Raw genomic sequence first — 22,367 nt, forward strand, 5'->3', positions numbered from 1 at the left:
CATATGCAACTTTTACAAATATTGTTAAATAATAATAGTATTTTAAAATCAAGTGGTAAAAAGGGGGAAAAAAGGTAAATAAAGTCAGTGGATACGAATATTTATAGAAAAAATGCCTGGTTAACACTTTTATAACGAAAGATTTGAGAATTTGATTGCATAGGTCAATGAAATATATTCGTACGTACAGTCTCTGATCAAATTAGACGCACTATACGATTCTATGCAAAATCTTAATTGCCAGGTGATACTATAGTGCTTTATTCTATTGTATCGTTCGTGGTTAATATTGTACTGCAATACGTTAAAAAAGGACTGTAAGTATTTAATATGAATAGTTATTGGCACTATAATTTGAAGTGAATGTCAAATGAATTAAATTTGAAACGATTATTTATGGATGCGTTTGTTATTATATACTACTGTAGCCAGAATCTTATACCAAAATTTTTAAATATAAAACTATGAAGAAAAGAAAAACTTCGCGATATAATTGTTAAAATCAATATTATAATTGTAAATTAATTAAATAGAGGAAGTAATGAGTAAAATATAATAATTTTCTATCCCTGTTCGTTTCACTCACCAGCCGCCATGATTCCTACAATAATTTTTTTTTCAAAATGTTTCAAATGTTTATGAAAAACCAAAATGTTTTAATGTGTTGCACATTCCTTTTCACTTCGAATTGGAGCTTCTATTATAGCTTTCCATTCTCACTCTATTTGTGGTATTTTATCTCTGTCTTTTCTAGTGTTTTCATTTCGTTCACAATCGTTAAGCGCCAAGTATTCTTCTTTTTCTATTGCCCTCAGGGTTCCAATCAAAAACTTATTTTATTTTAAATTTTGCAGGTTTATGTAGAACATAAACAATCCATTTACGTTTTTTTTAATTTCCAAGTCAATTGATTTTTGTTTTGCTTTTCTAAGGATTTCTACATTTCAAATTTTATGGAATCACTTGATACGTAAGAATCTTAAACAGTGGTTAAAAAATACTGGAAGATTTTTCTTGTTATTTTTATTGCAGTGCCATGTCTCAGACCCATATAGTAGGACAGATGTAGCATTTATTGTGTTAAAACAGATTTAAATTTCGAAATTTAGTTCTCGATTCCATTTGGATACAACTCAAACCTATAAACCTTTGGTTCTGTCACTAAAATGACTATTGCAACTTCATATAATTTTTTTTGTTTATTTCAAACAAGCTATATACCCGTTCTTCGTACGGAATAAATAAAAAAAGAAATCAATAAATCAGTACTGAACAACACTACGAAATCATACGCAAAACTGAAATATATCGACTCAATTGAAGAGCTTAGTGGAAGAACCAGGTAAGCTACATTTTCATGTTTAATTTAAAATAAGTGTTTTTGATTTTACTCTAATCGTTATAACTAGTACGCGTTATTTTTAAGTATGCTGATTACTTTTTTGTTTATGATTTTTATTTTCAAATTAGGCAGTAATAAATAAAATCAGACAAAGAATCTTCGAATATATTGGGTAATAATATAGTTCCAAAGACCAGTTTTTTCTTCTTACCCTAATTGCCTTTCTGAAAATGTCACTTACTTACTTTTTCTACTAAGCTCTTCAATGAATAAAGCTAAAATAATTTGACTTTTTATTTATTATTACTTTTTTTGAATTTATATAAGCGGATTTACGCTATTATATTAAGAAAAACACGTTTTTTTATGGTTCATACCATCAGAATAGATAGTAGCTGTAAATAGCATCACTTTGTGTGATGGCCAACTCATGACTTACCACAACCCTTCATTCTTTGAGTTTTGGGCGAAATATATATATCGGTGGCTACAATGGTTATGGTCGAAATTTTTAAAAAAAATTCTTAAAACACCCCAATAAGGAAGCATAACCATTTCTGTATAAGACCTTCAGTTTATTGCTTAATATTTATATAAGTAGCGGAGAAAAAAAGTTCTTTTAATTCTAATTCCATTAAATATTAATACACTATCTTTGCTATCACTGGAAAATATTTTCTGAAACTAGGAAAAACCTGTTGTAATTCCTACTCTAATTAAAACATAATAGCAACATTCACCAAAATTAATTAAGCGTCATCGTGATTTTCTACCTAAGTATAAAAGTCTTTTATCCCTTACTATGAAAGTCATTTGCAAGGCCATATCGTCGCTTTGAAACTAAACCGTGGTAACTCAAAAAAGCAAGTTTTTCAGGAGAGCGATTTCTAACTTTCCGCGCTAATGCTAATCGCGGCAATGCGATGACGATTTATCTGCTCTCTAAATTAACTTTATGGAACTATAAAGATAACAGGTTGTTTTTCTAAAAGGTTGACTTTTTTTTACACAAAATGACCCAAAAATCTCAGTTTTCGACTTTTTTGAGTTACAACGGTTTAGTTTCAAAGCGACGATATGTTCTATTATATTTCATTAATGCTATCCAAAACATTTTGATTTCCCTGTCGGATTTTAAAATTGATTTACAAGGGTTAAATTTGGTTTTATTGCGCTCAATGTAAACTAAAAAAATTCACTCTTGATTGTGATCTGTCTGGTTACAAATTATGCCTGGCACAAAATTAAAAAATGCAGGAAAAGACAATGAAAATAGGAAATTTCATTCGCAGATTTTTGAAAGTAGTATTCATATTTTCTAGTATTGAAAGTAGTAATTATATGTTTATCGTTATTTTTATTTTATTGATTCAATAAATATTATAGTAATATGAGTTTTTTTGTGTGCTTCAATAGCATGAGATTTTTGTAATGCGTAAGGAATCTGCAACCTAGTTTAATCCTGATATGTTTAATTTATCTGATACTTTTATTTCAATCTAAAATGGGAACTTTGATGCTACGAGATTTTTTTTTAAAAAAAACAAGATTATGGAGTATGCTACACAGTTTTCTCTTGATATATATTTTATTGATTTAATAAACGTAATAGTTTCATTTCAATCTGAACTGGAAACTTCAGTAATATTATTTTTTGATTCAGAGTATGGGATCTGAAACCTAAATTTATGATGTTATGCATATTGATTTGCTTTATGTAATTGTTTCGTTTCAATTTGATATGAAAACTTTAGTCATATGAGTTTTTTTCTATGAAATTTACACGATCTATCTAGATTTATTGTGGCGAAATATATTTATTAACTTAATAAATATAATAGTTTCATTTTAGTCTGCAACTTCGGTAACATGAGTTTTTTTTATATATAGCGTGTGACATGAGTTTTTTTTTATCAAATTTTTTGTAAAAGTATTTCGTGCAAAGGGGAAAAATATCACCAAATTTTTAACTTTGAAATCTGACAGCAAAGTTCATAACAGATCAAATTCTGTTGTAAAATTGCAATGTTATGACGTGCATTATAAGGCTCATTCGAAATGTTTGACAACTTCAAAGATAAACTATTCATCATTCAACCCGCCTATATTCACGAAAGAGTATTTCTTCGAAATATAAGGTGAAAACCCAACTGTTTGAGAAAAAAAAAGTTGCCATAATCACACGAAAATCAAACAGACACGTAAAAGAGAGAGAGAAAAAGAGAGCAATATCTGTGACGTAACAAACGGAAAGGCGGATGATGCTATGAATATGAAGATAAAATGGACAGTTAGCCGTTAATGCACGCCAAATGCAAAGATGAAATTATTGACAGTAGTTGTCATCACCATATCATGGGGCTTCTTATATGGCAGTAAGTTGTAGTTTCATAAGTAGTTTTTTGAATGGTAACTATTTGTGGTGTAATCAATTTAACGTACTTTTTAACTATTTATGTTATTCTTAATGAAATAAAAAAAAAGTTTGTGTAACCTTTAGAGTAAGTTGAAAATTCGAAACTTTTCAAATGAGCTAAATATCAGAAAATCAGTTTTTATTAAAATTTAAGACCCTTAAATTATTTGAAAACTCATTGATAAGAACTTACATATCAAAATAAAAGCAAGTTGAATAGGAAAAGAAATTGAGGAAAAAAATATTTAAAAAGTCATTGATCATATAAAACTCATATAAATACGAACGAATTTAATGTGAAATGATTTTAGTAATTGATTTTAAATCTTAATGAGATTTAAACATTTTATGTTACCCTAGGTAAAAGTAGAAATTTCTTTTCCCTTCAAATTAAACAGTCCTAAACTACGTGAAACTTTTTTATAAAACGTTACTTATACAAAAGAGATCGAATTTAAAAAAAATATCTTTTTCTTGATTTTCATTCTAAATGATATTTAAAAGTTATATGCAGCCTTCAGAATTGAGTAGAAAATATGAAATTTCTTTAAATCATTGAATAACTTTTATGATTTAAAGAAATTTCATTTTAATGTATTTTTTTAAATTGAAATTTCATTTTAATGTTTGACATTTGCTATTTAATATTTTTTTAAAAATAAAGCATCTCTAAACTATTTACCAAAATCACAATGAGTACAGTACTGATTGTTTTAGTTAATGAAAATTCATGATCATAACTTTTTAAAATTATAATTTATCATTTAAAGCTAAATGAAATCGACTGAAAACAATTCATTTTTGGCAACACTTCGCTTAAAATTTAGCTTTAGTTGTTTTAATAACGTTATAATAAATAGTATTTATAATGCCTTAATTATTAATGAAAATAAATATTTTAATTATTTTAAGTTTTAACCTTTCAAATAAAAGTTACAAGCACGCCTTTCATTAAATTTAAAATATGAAATAAAATTATTCCCGGAGTTATACTAAATTATTTCCTGTGTTTAGTTCGATAAATTGGCTTCATTTCTGAGGGAGGTAAAAAGTGGCTAACTATTATTCATAACAATCATATTTAGCTTATTAAGTATCTATCATTAAAATACCAGTCGTAATATTACCATGTTGTAAGCATCCATAGCGCAAATAATAATTTGGAATTTTTTTCTCAGAAAACAGAATAATGCTGAGAAATTTCACACAAAAAATTGTTATATTTAAGATTTATTTTTCATATTTTTAAGACAATGAGTTGGTTAGGTTTTGTTCAATGAACTTAAGGAAACGTGATGTTATTAATTTTTTTAATCTAAGTTTTACTTATTTTGAACTAACTTTGTATAGAAATGCGAATAAAGAAGGGTTAGGATTTAAAAAAAGTACAGACGATGTTCTATAGCATTTAGTGAATTTTTCTAAATAATTCAACGTTACGTAGGAATGAAATTAATAAAAATTAATTAATAGAAAATAAAATAAATTTATAGTTTAGAAAGGCTTGCATGCATTTTTATTTTTTTAAAAAATAATTTAGCTGTTAATAAATGTTGGAAGTAACGTAATAAAATCGCCTCAAATAAGTTTCTAAAATAATGTTTTGTTGAGTACAATACATATTTTAAGGGTTTCTTATAATGCAAAGATATGCTATTTTTTATTTAAAAAAATTAGATTCTTCTGAACTGCAAAATCTTAAAATTCAGATATTTCAAGGGTATAAAAATCGTAGGACTCTAATTATTTTTTAAATAATGAAAAATAATGTTTTTATCTCAATTGGAGTGTGAGATATTTTTTTTCTCCATTTCAAACTTTCAATGATGCTTTAATGACCCATATTATGCATTTTTCAATGACCCATATAATGCTTTGACCATCCGTTATAGTTTAGAAAGGCTTGGTTTCTTCTGTCAAACAATCTGCGTGTACTTCATAATAAACAATTCAGTGTTTTTCATTTCCTTAATAGTCAGCTGTTTCTCGAAGTTTCGTTCATCAGTAGCATGTTTGAAGTTTCTATAAAATCTGTAAATCCAAGCAGTTACTCTTATAATTGTTCTGCATGATGTGGAAGTATCATAAAATGGAATTTGTAATTTGAATAAATTTGTTGAAGTCACAACAATTCTTTTGGCGTTGATAACGTCCAAGTCTGGATTGATAATATATTTTGGCCGAAGCTGTGATGGATCTTTCAACCAAATAGGGCTCTTCCACCATATACATTGATTACGATGCTCTACAGATGATGGCAGATCATCTGGGTTAAGAGATCCGGGAACGTAATTCTTTTCCTCTGGCAAATTGAGAGATCTAATTTCCTGAACTCTGTTTTAAACAAAAGGAGCCCAATTTTCATTTTCTGATTCTGACCAGAAATTTTTTTTAAATATTTTTAAGTCTTAAGTCTGACTTTACTCCATGTGCTAGTCTAGCTCCAATTGTACTGGATAAAAGTTCAAGCCTGGGTATTGTGACAGATTTTAAAGAAGTTACTCGAGATCGAGCTTGAATGAGCTACCATGATGTCGAGTCTTCGTCTTCGGTTCTCAATAATATATGCATGTAGCATAAGCTACCTTGCTCGCATCACAAAAAATATGTGAACTTAAATTTATAGAACTTTTAGGAGTGTCCAAGAGACATCTGGGAATTGTTATACCTTTCAATTGACTTAGTTGTTTTTTGCCATTTTTGAAACATTTTTCTAATAGAAGATTATAGTTCTGCATCTCAAATGTACTTTAGCTTCCAGCACTCCTGAAGCATGATCTTTGGTCTTAATGTAACGTGATACATGTAACCAATAGGATCAAATACTTTGTCAACTTCAGACAGAATTTTTTTCTTGGTGAAAGTCTCAGTCGTCGCTTCCTTCAAGTCCAGAATCAATGAATCAATACTTAATTTCCAATTTAGTCCCAAAACAGGTGCTTTTTTCTTCTGAAGGGATTGCTACTTCTTTCGAATTGGGGATATGATCCCATCCTCTTAGATCAAATTGAGCTCTCTTTAATATGTACCGAGATTCAGAAATAAACTTGGGCAAATTTTCTCGATCTTCAACGCTGGTTGAGCAGTTATCTAGATAAAATTTTCTGTAATTTCCAGCATAGATTGTGTTGCTTTTAATAATGGTACCACATAGTGGCTCTCAACATATACGGACTACAAGTCAAGCCAAACACCACTCTTCTGCATTGGTAAGTTTTGATCTTCGAAGTGTCTTCATTCTTCACACCATCGAATTCTTTAGAATGGTTTATTAGCTTTAGTCAGTTGAATTGGTGAGAAAGCTAACCGACTATCTGCAATCACTCCGATCGCATTTAATCTATACCTGCTAATCACTGAAGGAATGAGCTCCACTAAATTAGGTTCTTTTTCAAGACAAGCATTGGTAGAAGGAAAACTTTTAATTTTCCTCAAGCCATAATAAATGGGTCTAATCTTGGTCGTAGAATTTTTTTTATTACAGTTGGGTGTGGCAAAAATTGTTCATTGGTGGCTGTTTCGCCTGGTTCAACTTCTTCCATAATTCCCTCGTGAAACCATTGTTTAAATACCGCTTAATAATCTTCTAATATTTCTGATTTCTTTAAGGATTCTGCACAGCTCTTCAATCTTCTTCAGGCAGCACTTCTATAATTGGGAAAAGTAGGGTGATTTAAGATCCACGGGAGGTTCACTTCAGATCTTCCATCTTCAAGCACCTTTATGTTGTGATTAAAATGATATTCCGTAGCTCTTTCAAAAGTTTTACTCTTGATTCTTTTTCATCTGGTTCATTCCTAACGTATCGAATCTCCACGGATCCGAAATTTTCGCCTCAGCCAAGGGACAAAACTGTATTGGTACATTTACTGCTTTCTGAAGCACGAGTTTTACCCATAAGTGCCCAACCTAATCGCTTTTCAAATGCAACGAAACTTTCAGAAACCGATTTCATAATATCGGTGAAAAGTTTTCAGCAAAGATCGGTTCCGATGATAGAACAATTTCTTTAGTTTCTAAGTTCAACCCGTCCATATTTTTGTAGTAGCAAAATTTAATTCCTATCTTATTAATTTCTTTTATCTACGAGCCATCTCTTATTTTAGGAACATCTGTACATATTTTTTCCTGATCGTAAACTTCAAAGTCACATAAATAATCCATATTTAAATTGCTTAAAATTTTTTATATTTATAATGCTGACTTGTTCTTTGTAATCCGTCGGAGAGGCTATAATGTAAGTTTTTTTGTCCTATTGGTAAATAACCTATCTTATTTATTGTTTATATTAAAAAAGGCGACTTCTGGGATCGTGTGTCTATAAATCCCCTTATAACGATTTCCTTATGGCCGTTTACCCTGCAAATAGTTAAAGTTTCCATTAATATTTTTTGATTACAAGTTTCATTCGATAAAACTATACTTTCCACTTTATCTGCTTTCTTTTCCGGACTCATAAACGTATAATTTTACTGAACTCCTACATTTTTTTTAGCCGTGTGACCAAATCGAGAGCAAATAAAACAACAACCACACCTCTTTAAAATATCCCGCTTTTCATTAATTTCCCCCATTTTGAATTCATCGCAATCCCATATATTACAGTACCGCTCAAAAGTATCAGTACACCTAGAAACTTATAAAAGAATGGCAAAATTCAAAGTGTCATAACTTCTTTAAAAATGATCAAAAATGCTTCTGCTTTAGCTCATTTTGAAGCGTAAAATCTCTACATTTATGTACTTAAATTGTTTTTAATTAATATATTTTGCAACTATGTACAATTACACTCTAAACAATCATGGAAAATTGTATTAATTTTTTGTGAAGTTTGACGCGATGTACGGGCACAAAGGGGTTAGATATTGTTAATTTTTATTATACCATTGAAAAATTTGGACTTTTAGCTTTCATTTAAAAAAAAATTCCAAAAAAACATGTTTTTTGACGAAGTTATTGTCAAATTAAAAAAAAGTTGAATTTAATGATTTTTCAGCAATTATAATGAATTTTAGTGTAATTATAATATGATATGAAATTTTTTTAATTAAAATAAATTAAAATTTAATATTTCTCGATAATATTATTTCTTAATTGATTATAACAATTTTAACTTTTTTTTTTTGGAAAATATAATAATGATAAATTTCAAAATATTAAATTGTAAACGTTGATTCTTATTTCATTATTATATTTTCCAAAAAAAAAAAAGTTAAAATTGTTATAATCAATTATGAAATAATATTATCGAGAAATATTAAATTTTAATTTATTTTAATTAAAAAATTTTCATATCATATTACAATTACACTAAAATTCATTATAATTGCTGAAAAATCATTAAATTCTGAAAAAAAAACTTTTTTTTTTATTTGACAATAACTTCGTCAAAAAAAATATTTTTTTGGAATTTTTTTTTTAAATGAAAGCTAAAAGTCCAAATTTTTCAATGATATAATAAAAATTAATAATATCTAACCCCTTTGTGCCCGTACATCGCGTCAAACTTCACAAAAAATTAATACAATTTTCTATGATTGTTTAGAGTGTAATTGTACATAGTTGCAAAATATATTAATTAAAAACAATTAGAGTACATAAAAGTAGAGATTTTAAGCTTCAAAATGAGCTAAAGCAGAAGCATTTCTGATCATTTTTAAAGAAGTTATGACACTTTGAATTTTGCCATTTTTTTTATAAGTTTCTAGGTGTACTGATACTTTTGAGCGGTACTGTGTGTCTATTGTTACCGCAAGAGATGCATTTGTTCTTAATCGATTCATTCAATGACGCCGTTAAGATGCGTTTTTATTTTGTTTATTTGAATTCCCGGCTGCACTGCCACGCTTTGTACGGGAAACATTCCGTAACTCGTGTCATCAATGAACTCAAGGCCTTCTCGACTGATCGTTTTTAAAATTTCTAGAATCTCTAATAATTTCTATTCATCATTGTTGCTATTGTTTTTTCAGATATATCTAAAATTTTATCAGAGGGAAATAATTTAATAAGTACAGGACAGAGTAAAAAGCCCCAAAATTTTCTTCATTAATTCCCAAAGATTCCAAATGTCTTGTTTCGGTTTGACAAGAATCAAAAACTTTTTTGATGAAAAAAAATATCTGTTTACTTTTCTACTGGGGTTAATCTCGATCATGTATTCAAATGCGAGTTAATTATCGACGTTTTCTTGCCGAAGCGTTCTTCTAATATTTCAATTGTTGGTACATAATTATTACTTGTTAAACCTTAATCGCATCTGAGGCAGATCCCAGTAAATATGTTTTCAAGTAAACTTCTCAGTATTTGATAGATTAGTAGTTTTATATATAGCAGAGTCAAACTGATCGTAAAATCTTCTCCAGTATGAGTGATACCCAGAAAATTTTAGTTAAAAGAGGCAGTTTCACAAAAAGGAGGTTCATTTATTCTTATATTAGTATTTATCTTCGGTTCGGAAACATTCGAATTTAATTCAAGAGATACTACCGAAGTCGAAATATTTTTCTATTTTTCCTTTAAATCTGCTTTTACTTCTCGTACAATCTTTGTCAAATATTCATCACACTTTTTAATTTCTGAATTGATTTCTTTTACATCCGTGATACCCTTCTCAATTTCGAGATCAATTTCTATCAAACTAGGAGGCTTCGCCCCCCTGCTCGCTGGCGCTCGCCAACCCTCGGAACTGCTTTCGCAGTTCATTTCGGAATGCTTTGCAACCGATGCTCGCTTTACTCGCTCATTGGATACGTTCTTAACGTCTAGCTTTTGTATACTTTTTTGAACACTGAAGTTCCGAAAACTTTTCACTGTAGAAAATTTTGAACCTGTGCATTTCAATATTAATTTGAAATTGCAAACAGTTCACATATTTTTCTTAATCACACTATTCTAAATTTCTGTTGTTGAGAAAAGTAACTTTTGTAAGTTTTGTTTTAAAGTCTTTCCCACCAGAGGGCTAAAACCATGTGTTGTAAAAAAATATATAATAGTACTGAAAGCCGGATGTAAAGCATCGGCTTCGATGAAGATAATTTGGTGAGAATTCTTTTGATAATTCGGTGAGAATTCACCCGGTTAGACATATGATGCTCACTACGTGCTCTTGCGCGCCGAAGCCTATCAATTAAAACGTATTAGCGTTTTATATAATATAGATCAGCGATATGATGCTCACTACGTGCTCTTGCTCGCCGAAGCCTATCAATTTAAATTAAAACTGTTGTCAACGCGAGAAAAGAAATATCATCGGTTTTATTGATACATACATACGTACGTATTAGCGTTTTATATAATACTAGGAGGCTCCGCCCCCTGCTCGCTAACGCTCGCCAACCCCCGAGAATTGCTACGCAATCCTATGTGGTTCACGCCGTGAACCATGGCTCGCTGCTCTCCCTCGCCAATGAACACAATGTTCTAGCACAAAGACATAATATATTATCATCAAAAACATAGTATTTTATCATCAAAGACATAGTATTGTACTTATGTAGAAGAATTCTATCAATGTTCTTATTGGCTTTTAAAAAAAGTATATTAGCTATTTAGATTGTACATGGTGAAAAAATCAAAACATTAGCTAAATAAGAAACATATTAGCAGAATAAATTATCAAATATTGCTTCACTAATATTCTGCATTTTAAAGCGTGAAAATTCAATGCGTAAATAAACGCGAAATATAAAAAAAATTCAATGCATTCAATACAAACACTTAAACGTTTTTTAGACGTTTAGGTAGCTCCCAGTAGAAAAATATCAATTCAGCAGCGGCCTTTTAAAGCATTCTCACTTCAATTAATTAATTAATTCCTAATTGAGTTTAAATTAAATATTATCATGTTTTTAGTGCATGAATCTGAATTGAACAACCTGATAATGCTCACTCTGGTTATTGTTATCTGGTTGCTCACTACGTGCTCTTGCGCGCCGAATCCAATCAATTAAAAATGAAAACTGTTGCCAGCGCGAGAAAAGAAATATCATCGGTTTTATTGATACATACATACATACGTACGTATTAGCGTTTTATATAATATAGATAGATGTTCTTGTTTTAACATTATTTCAGATAATTAACACATACAATTTATCGATTGTCACCTTATCTTGGTATGAATTTTCGATTTTGATTAATAATTTAGTTGTTAATGATTTCGTCGTCGTACGCTTTTGTTCGGATTTCTCCATAGTAATTCCGAATAATCTTAAATGAACTACTTAAACACTTAAGCCACTATTCAATATAACTAAACTTCTATTCGAAAATAAACAAGAAAACTCTGAATGGCGGTCCCTGTTCAGGCCCCAAAAAATATTCAATCTCGTGTTTCTTGCTGTCAAAGATAAAGGTAAGTTACAACTTGACTTTTTCTATAGACCGCCGTGTTTTCTTTCTGTAGATGGATGTTATTGAGACGAGGCTCTGTAGTAATACTTATACATCTTATTAACTCTAAATAAACATTTATTATTTCTAATCTACAAAGAATAAACGATGATTAATACATAAAAAACGATCCACGAATTTCGTTAATTAAAAAGGTGACGAGGGTTGATAACAGTTTATTGCCACAAGCCGCATCCTAATCTCTATTTCCACTGACGAATTCAAAAATTTTAAGGGGAGAAAAAATTCTAATTTTTTTATTGCGTCAGCAGTGCCATCTGCTGACAGTTTTTAAGATGAGAGCTTGGGACGTGGTGTAATAAGCAATTATTATTTTGCATCAGAGCTGTGTTTACCAAAGTGTGGTACGCGTACCTCCAGGGGTACGGGAATAGTTTAGCCGGTTTACGCGTTCTTTTGTGAAATGTCTTGCAACAACAAAAATTTCAAAAACTTTTATTTAAAAACAGGAAATCTGCGATTACGTATTTTTCTATTGGCTATTTTTGCAGAGTTAACTGTTAATAATTAGTGGTGTCAACTGCCAGCTGTGATTTTTAACTTTTGTGCAATTTTTTTTTAATCACAGTAGCTGTTATCACAGCAAAAACAATATCATCCTTCTCACTGATGCAAATAAACTTATTAACTAAATTTAGTACCCCCCCCCCCCAAAAAAAAAATACATTCATTTTTTTATTAGTGGTATATAGCCTTACGAAAAATTTAAAAAGGGTACACAAAAATCAAAGTTTGGTAAACACTGCTTTAGAGAAAGCGGAACGCACACTGTACACTAATGTGTAAGCAAGTTTTTAAAGCTTTTTTTTTGACAGAGCACATGGATTTAAATTCTTGACAGCAAAACTAATTGCTCTGTATCTATCTACATTCTGAATGATTCTGGAATAAAGTGAGTAAGAGACGGGTAACTCCTATGCATAACTGTCTGCAAGATTTGCTAAACTCTTAAACTATTATATCATTAACACTTGTTTAGAGCAATAAATAAACAAGAACTCTCAATTAAAGTGACCACGTTTTGTATTTTTTAACTAAAGAGCGGAAATTCGAATTATTCAGTGAAACATTTATTAAAAATATTCTATCCCCCCCCCCTTTTTGATACCTCTTCTTTATGCAATTTGGTGAGGACTGAAAACGACAAATAACCATTTAAATGAGGAAATTTAAGATTAGTTTCATATAAAATTATCTGGTTCCATTAAATTTATTCCGTATAAGCGGGTTTTTTAAATTATCCGACTATTCCTTCATACCTTTAAAAAATAACTGTTTGAAAATTGTAGTTATTTTGCTTTAAAATTTTTGTGAAATCTATTAAATACTCTTAGAATCTATTTTTTTAGGAAAAAAATAATAGAAATAGAAAATAGGACTTTTTATTTTGAAAATTTTGATATTTTTTTAAAAATCTAATTGAAAGAAATGAATGTTACAAAATAAATTATGGGCATTTCATATTGAGTAAGCCAAGCAATTTTCGTATTAAATATTACATGTTCACTTTTACCAAGCATTTGGAACTGCGATTTTATGAATTCTTAAAATTGTTTTAAATGTTTCAATAGAATATTTATGAACTGTTTTAATTTACTTTTTGAATTGCACAACAACATAAATAAAAAAAGCAATGGCCACATTAAGAAGAAATTGTCTGCGTTCTAGACTTTTTCACACTCTTGCAAAAATCTGAAATTCCGAAGTGTCTGGATTTAAATTTCTAGTTTTAAAACATATTCAAATGACCTTACGAAAAATAAATTAATCAACTGAAAAAAAGAAATATGTAAAATTGAAGAATTGAAAGCCGAACCAAAAAAATTTGAATCAGATTTTAACTTAAGCAGGGCAGAGCTGTGTTTTATAACTAGAATTAACAGAAATAGAAGTAAAATAAAATAAAAAATACATATATAAATCTAATATATATGTTACCGCTAAAATGTAGAAATCGGAGCCGTCGTAGCTTAGGGGATTGAGCATTCGCCTTCCATTGAGGTGCCTGGGTTCGAATCCCAGCGATGGCTTGTCAAAACGAACTCTGCATCCGGTTCGCACCAACAAAAGTAAAATATCCTCAATGGTAGACGGATCATGTGTTAGAGTTCCCTTGTCACCAGGCTTACAGTGGGAGGTTTTCGTAGTTTTGTTCTCTATGTAACGCAAATGTGGGTTAGTTCCTTCAAAGAGTCCCTTACGAAGGCACATTTCTCCCAACATTTGATCCAGGAGATCCCTTTGTCTTGTGGGTTGAGTTCAAAGTTACATGCGTATGGAGTTGAACATCTTAAAATTGGGTAGGCTGTAGTAAGGATATCAGTCATTCTACAGATTATATCTACCTATTGTGAAGATTAACCTGAGTTCCAAAAAATGTTCCCAAATAACCTAAGTAATCTGAGAATTATTGAGATAATCTGCAAATACCTACTACTACTACGTTAAAGTGCTTAAAAAGCAGCAACGTTTCATTATCTTAAAAATCAAGTTATTAGTTGATAGAACTTTAAAAACTATAATAAAGGGTTTAAAATATTATCACAATTGCATAATGTCACATTTTCGATGCCTAAAGAAACAATCAGCGAATTAGTGGGTCGAACGAGAGAATAACAATTTTGATCCGCACATACAATTGTTCAGTAAGTAATTACTATACTTTTTTTCATAGGCAACTTCACACCACGTAAACATTTATTTTTGCAGCTTGCTTGGGAAAAAATTTGATTGAGTTTTGAAAGTTTGAAAATTTTTTGGTTGGCGCCTTTTCAAATATGGAAACTGAAAAGCTGCGTTTTCGGCATAATTTACTATCGGAAACGTAAAAATTCAGTTCAAACAAGAAAAGAAAAATTATCCGATGTGTATCGAAAAGTTGTAGGGACAGTACGCCAAAACTGGTTTGAAAATTTTCGATCTGGCAATTTTGATGTTAAAGTTCACCAAGTTCTGAAAATTGAAGTGTTGTTTCTAACGGGATTTACCATTTCCAGCAAGATGCGGTGAAAAAAAGCGAATTCAAGGCAAAGGTGCGTTTCTTGCTTTTCAGTGGTGCCATCTGTTGCCAAGAATGCGACATTAGCCACACACACACGTCACAGCCCGTTCAGGGGCGGATGCATTAATTCATCCATTTATTCATACACATATTTTAATTTTGACCTGAACCAGAGAACGATCCATCTCCAATTCAGTACTCTCTGACTGTTAAGGGAACACGGAGGACTTTGTGACCCGACAGATTTAACCTGCATCCAGTCATCATTTACTAACTAAACGGGGAAGGAATCTTCAGTCGGTGGGGATTGAACTCACGACTTCAAGGGACCTACCAACCAGGTGGCACATAAAGACATTAATTGATACAAACCGGTGAACAACAACTGTGATCGCTGAGAAATTAAATTTATCGAATTCGATAGTTCAGGCTTAGGCAAAGTTCTGACGGAAAGAAATTTTTTCCGTCTCGTTGACGTGTGAAATCTATTTCGATCCATTTTTGAATCTCTTAGAATGGGTTGTCTACAAATTTGTTAAGGTATTAAAACTTTTACTTTAAATGCGGAGGTCAATTTTTTTGAAAGTAAACTGAAAAAAAAAATGAGTGTGAAATCTGTCAGAAAAGTGGCAAAAGGTCAATTCACAATTCAATTTATTAACTATAGGAAAATTGTCTTTCAATAAAAAAGCGAAATTACTTTTCAAACTATTCAATAAAGTGTTGTAATGTTTTTTCTCAATCAAATCTTTCGAATTCTGTTAGCGTATGTAGAAATATATAGCGAAATGAGATATTCGATAGACTTGAATCTTATTTGAACTTAAGTCGAACTGTTTTTAGACACAAAAGACGTGATTCAACTTGGCATTTAATTTAAAATTTGATAAAACTTCTTAAGTATAATTCTACTTGAATAAGAATTTATTCAACCGCGCAATTGTAGATTGATTGCTTTTGTACCAACGTCGCTATAAATAGACTAAGAATACATAGGCTCTATCACCCTTTACATTTTATCACAATCAATTTCTAAGAAGTAACTTTGTTTTTATATTGATTTCGTCTTTTCTTTGATTTCTTTAAAGATATATTTTTTTCTTTAAAAAAAATACTTGGTTTGATTTTAGTTTCATTGCTTTAACTATGTAAATTTTGTATTATCTGTTATCTTCTGTGTTCATTCTATTAGTTTAAATCTAAATGAATTCTCACATGAATATGTTTTAGGTAGTTTATTTTTAATTTTCTCTGTGAAAATAACAAAAAAATAAAAATAATCGACGTCCTAACGTTTCGTGTTTTCCTATTTTAGAGAAAAGTTATATGATATGATCAAATAAAAAAAAAATCTAGATTTCTTTGGCTAACATCATAAAATTTAAGTCATAATAGTACTTATCGACAAATTATTTGTTACTTAAAAGCATTTACCAGTAGTATTTATTTAAGATTTTTTCTTAACACTAGAAGGACTGAAACTTAGTATATACCTATATTGCCCAAAAGCAGTCAAATTGACTGCATCGTGAATTCGTAAATAAATTTGCTTAAAATTAATTTTTAACTTTTGTTATATTTACAGTTATATAACAAGTTCTTTGTAAATATTAACAATAAAAAAATCATATATTGTACAAAAATTTACAAAATTCTAAGAAGTTGTGTCATTATATACATCATTGTTTTTTGAATTGAAATTAAAAGCAGTCAAAATGACTTCTTTAGGCAATCTAGTGTTAATATTATTTTCTGTTATTATAACTTTTATGATTTTTATTGTTATTCATAATTAGAGGCTTTAAGTTAAAAAGGAGTGTTTCTTTATTGTATTACAATTCGTATTCATCATACTTTTTTGTTCAATTCAATAATTATTTCAATTTGGATGCGATAAAATTGAGAATAGAAAATTAGATCCATGGAACTAAATCTGTGTTGATGCATTAATTTTTTTTTCTAATGAATAATTTGTAATATTTGTATGGAAATCAATAATAAGTAACCATTACTATGAATTTATGCATAAATTATGCACAATTATGCATAATGTGTGTGTATACCGGATTGCAGGTATACTATAAATAGGACATTCAACATGAAGCTAATTACGAACCCCCCCCAAAAAAAAAACAAAAAAACAAAACAAAAAAAAACAAATTATCTTTTCAGAATGCTTCGCAATCTTTAATAAAATCCCTTCTTAGTATTTATTCAACTATCATTGAAATAGATTTCTTAATTGAATTTCTGAATTTTCTTGTCCTTGTAAGCCTTTCTATAACTTACACATTTCTTCCGTTTCAACAAGGTTTTCTTGCATGAAATTTCTGAAAAGTAAAATATATCGTGCCTTATTTCAGCTTTAATTATCAGGAAACCTCCTGGAATACACGAATTTCCAAAGATCACATCCATGGAACTAAATCTATGTTGATGCATTAATTTTTTTTTCTAATGAATAATTTGTAATATTTGTATGGAAATCAATGTAGCTTCATAATAAATGCTTATTATGCTACAGTAACCATTACTATGAATTTATGCATAAAATGAAGAATGTGTGTGTATACCGGATTGCAGGTATACTATAAATAGGACATTCAACATGAAGCTAATTACGAAGCCCTCCCCCCCAAAAAAATTATGTTTTCAGAATGCTTCGCAATCTTTAATAAAATCCCTTCTTAGTATTTATTCAACTATCATTGAAATAGATTTCTTAATTGAATTTCTGAATTTTCTTGTTCTTGTAAACCTTTCTATAACTTACACATTTCTTCCATTTCAACAAGGTTTTCTTGCATGAAATTTCTGAAAAGTAAAATATATCGTGCTTTATTTCAGCTTTAATTATCAGGAAACCTCCTGGAATACACGAATTTCCAAAGATCACATCCATGGAACTAAATCTGTGTTGATGCATTAATTTTTTTTTCTAATGAATAATTTGTAATATTTGTATGGAAATCAATGTAGCTTCATAATAAATGCTTATTATGCTACAGTAACCATTACTATGAATTTATGCATAAAATGAAGAATGTGTGTGTATACCGGATTGCAGGTATACTATAAATATGACTTTCAACATGAAGCTAATTACGAAGCCCTCCCCCCCCCAAAAAAAAAAAAAAATTATCATTTCAGAATGCTTCGCAATCTTTAATAAAATCCCTTCTTAGTATTTATTCAACTATCATTGAAATAGATTTCTTAATTGAATTTCTGAATTTTCTTGTTCTTGTAAACCTTTCTATAACTTACACATTTCTTCCATTTCAACAAGGTTTTCTTGCATGAAATTTCTGAAAAGTAAAATATATCGTGCCTTATTTCAGCTTTAATTATCAGGAAACCTCCTGGAATACACGAATTTCCAAAGATCACATCCATGGAACTAAATCTATGTTGATGCATTAATTTTTTTTTCTAATGAATAATTTGTAATATTTGTATGGAAATCAATGTAGCTTCATAATAAATGCTTATTATGCTACAGTAACCATTACTATGAATTTATGCATAAAATGAAGAATGTGTGTGTATACCGGATTGCAGGTATACTATAAATAGGACATTCAACATGAAGCTAATTACGAAGCCCTCCCCCCCCCCCAAAAAAAAATTATCATTTCAGAATGCTTCGCAATCTTTAATAAAATCCCTTCTTAGTATTTATTCAACTATCATTGAAATAGATTTCTTAATTGAATTTCTGAATTTTCTTGTTCTTGTAAACCTTTCTATAACTTACACATTTCTTCCATTTCAACAAGGTTTTCTTGCATGAAATTTCTGAAAAGTAAAATATATCGTGCCTTATTTCAGCTTTAATTATCAGGAAACCTCCTGGAATACACGAATTTCCAAAGATCACATCCATGGAACTAAATCTATGTTGATGCATTAATTTTTTTTTCTAATGAATAATTTGTAATATTTGTATGGAAATCAATGTAGCTTCATAATAAATGCTTATTATGCTACAGTAACCATTACTATGAATTTATGCATAAAATGAAGAATGTGTGTGTATACCGGATTGCAGGTATACTATAAATAGGACATTCAACATGAAGCTAATTACGAAGCCCTCCCCCCCCAAAAAAAAATTATCATTTCAGAATGCTTCGCAATCTTTAATAAAATCCCTTCTTAGTATTTATTCAACTATCATTGAAATAGATTTCTTAATTGAATTTCTGAATTTTCTTGTTCTTGTAAACCTTTCTATAACTTACACATTTCTTCCATTTCAACAAGGTTTTCTTGCATGAAATTTCTGAAAAGTAAAATATATCGTGCCTTATTTCAGCTTTAATTATCAGGAAACCTCCTGGAATACACGAATTTCCAAAGATCACATCCATGGAACTAAATCTATGTTGATGCATTAATTTTTTTTTCTAATGAATAATTTGTAATATTTGTATGGAAATCAATGTAGCTTCATAATAAATGCTTATTATGCTACAGTAACCATTACTATGAATTTATGCATAAAATGAAGAATGTGTGTGTATACCGGATTGCAGGTATACTATAAATAGGACATTCAACATGAAGCTAATTACGAAGCCCTCCCCCCCCCAAAAAAAATTATCATTTCAGAATGCTTCGCAATCTTTAATAAAATCCCTTCTTAGTATTTATTCAACTATCATTGAAATAGATTTCTTAATTGAATTTCTGAATTTTCTTGTTCTTGTAAACCTTTCTATAACTTACATTTCTTCCATTTCAACAAGGTTTTCTTGCATGAAATTTCTGAAAAGTAAAATATATCGTGCCTTATTTCAGCTTTAATTATCAGAAAACCTCCTGGAATACACGAATTTCCAAAGATCACATCCATGGAACTAAATCTATGTTGATGCATTAATTTTTTTTTCTAATGAATAATTTGTAATATTTGTATGGAAATCAATGTAGCTTCATAATAAATGCTTATTATGCTACAGTAACCATTACTATGAATTTATGCATAAAATGAAGAATGTGTGTGTATACCGGATTGCAGGTATACTATAAATAGGACATTCAACATGAAGCTAATTACGAAGCCCTCCCCCCCCAAAAAAAATTATCATTTCAGAATGCTTCGCAATCTTTAATAAAATCCCTTCTTAGTATTTATTCAACTATCATTGAAATAGATTTCTTAATTGAATTTCTGAATTTTCTTGTTCTTGTAAACCTTTCTATAACTTACACATTTCTTCCATTTCAACAAGGTTTTCTTGCATGAAATTTCTGAAAAGTAAAATATATCGTGCCTTATTTCAGCTTTAATTATCAGGAAACCTCCTGGAATACACGAATTTCCAAAGATCACATCCATGGAACTAAATCTATGTTGATGCATTAATTTTTTTTTCTAATGAATAATTTGTAATATTTGTATGGAAATCAATGTAGCTTCATAATAAATGCTTATTATGCTACAGTAACCATTACTATGAATTTATGCATAAAATGAAGAATGTGTGTGTATACCGGATTGCAGGTATACTATAAATAGGACATTCAACATGAAGCTAATTACGAAGCCCTCCCCCCCCCAAAAAAAAATTATCATTTCAGAATGCTTCGCAATCTTTAATAAAATCCCTTCTTAGTATTTATTCAACTATCATTGAAATAGATTTCTTAATTGAATTTCTGAATTTTCTTGTTTTTGTAAACCTTTCTATAACTTACACATTTCTTCCATTTCAACAAGGTTTTCTTGCATGAAATTTCTGAAAAGTAAAATATATCGTGCCTTATTTCAGCTTTAATTATCAGGAAACCTCCTGGAATACACGAATTTCCAAAGATCACATCCATGGAACTAAATCTATGTTGATGCATTAATTTTTTTTTCTAATGAATAATTTGTAATATTTGTATGGAAATCAATGTAGCTTCATAATAAATGCTTATTATGCTACAGTAACCATTACTATGAATTTATGCATAAAATGAAGAATGTGTGTGTATACCGGATTGCAGGTATACTATAAATAGGACATTCAACATGAAGCTAATTACGAAGCCCTCCCCCCCCAAAAAAAAATTATCATTTCAGAATGCTTCGCAATCTTTAATAAAATCCCTTCTTAGTATTTATTCAACTATCATTGAAATAGATTTCTTAATTGAATTTCTGAATTTTCTTGTTCTTGTAAACCTTTCTATAACTTACACATTTCTTCCATTTCAACAAGGTTTTCTTGCATGAAATTTCTGAAAAGTAAAATATATCGTGCCTTATTTCAGCTTTAATTATCAGGAAACCTCCTGGAATACACGAATTTCCAAAGATCACATCCATGGAACTAAATCTATGTTGATGCATTAATTTTTTTTTCTAATGAATAATTTGTAATATTTGTATGGAAATCAATGTAGCTTCATAATAAATGCTTATTATGCTACAGTAACCATTACTATGAATTTATGCATAAAATGAAGAATGTGTGTGTATACCGGATTGCAGGTATACTATAAATAGGACATTCAACATGAAGCTAATTACGAAGCCCTCCCCCCCCCCAAAAAAAAATTATCATTTCAGAATGCTTCGCAATCTTTAATAAAATCCCTTCTTAGTATTTATTCAACTATCATTGAAATAGATTTCTTAATTGAATTTCTGAATTTTCTTGTTCTTGTAAACCTTTCTATAACTTACACATTTCTTCCATTTCAACAAGGTTTTCTTGCATGAAATTTCTGAAAAGTAAAATATATCGTGCCTTATTTCAGCTTTAATTATCAGGAAACCTCCTGGAATACACGAATTTCCAAAGATCACATCCATGGAACTAAATCTATGTTGATGCATTAATTTTTTTTTCTAATGAATAATTTGTAATATTTGTATGGAAATCAATGTAGCTTCATAATAAATGCTTATTATGCTACAGTAACCATTACTATGAATTTATGCATAAAATGAAGAATGTGTGTGTATACCGGATTGCAGGTATACTATAAATATGACTTTCAACATGAAGCTAATTACGAAGCCCTCCCCCCCCCAAAAAAAAAAATTATCATTTCAGAATGCTTCGCAATCTTTAATAAAATCCCTTCTTAGTATTTATTCAACTATCATTGAAATAGATTTCTTAATTGAATTTCTGAATTTTCTTGTCCTTGTAAACCTTTCTATAACTTACACATTTCTTCCATTTCAACAAGGT

The 22,367-nt window shown here is 29.7% G+C and overlaps 1 protein-coding gene across 14 annotated transcripts in view; it reads left to right on the top strand.

Annotated features, from left to right (window-relative positions):
- The window catches only part of LOC107446012 (uncharacterized), a 210,484-nt gene that overhangs the window by 11,435 nt on the left and 176,682 nt on the right, over positions 1–22,367 (top strand). For 3 of the 14 annotated variants that reach the window (XM_087167534.1, XM_087167540.1, XM_087167541.1), the window contains exon 1: positions 3,393–3,717. The exons of 9 other annotated variants lie outside the window; for them this stretch is intronic. In XM_087167534.1, coding sequence (XP_087023660.1) covers positions 3,663–3,717 — 55 coding nt within the window. In that variant the 5' untranslated portion in view covers positions 3,393–3,662. Of the gene's footprint in view, positions 1–3,392; positions 3,718–22,367 lie in introns of those variants that run through there. 2 more of the 14 variants (XM_087167545.1, XM_087167547.1) reach the window with 1 other exon arrangement.

This window comes from Parasteatoda tepidariorum, chromosome 7 (genome assembly GCF_982258835.1).
Source record: "Parasteatoda tepidariorum strain Cologne lab strain chromosome 7, Ptep-v5.0, whole genome shotgun sequence".
NCBI classification, from domain to species: domain Eukaryota; kingdom Metazoa; phylum Arthropoda; class Arachnida; order Araneae; family Theridiidae; genus Parasteatoda; species Parasteatoda tepidariorum.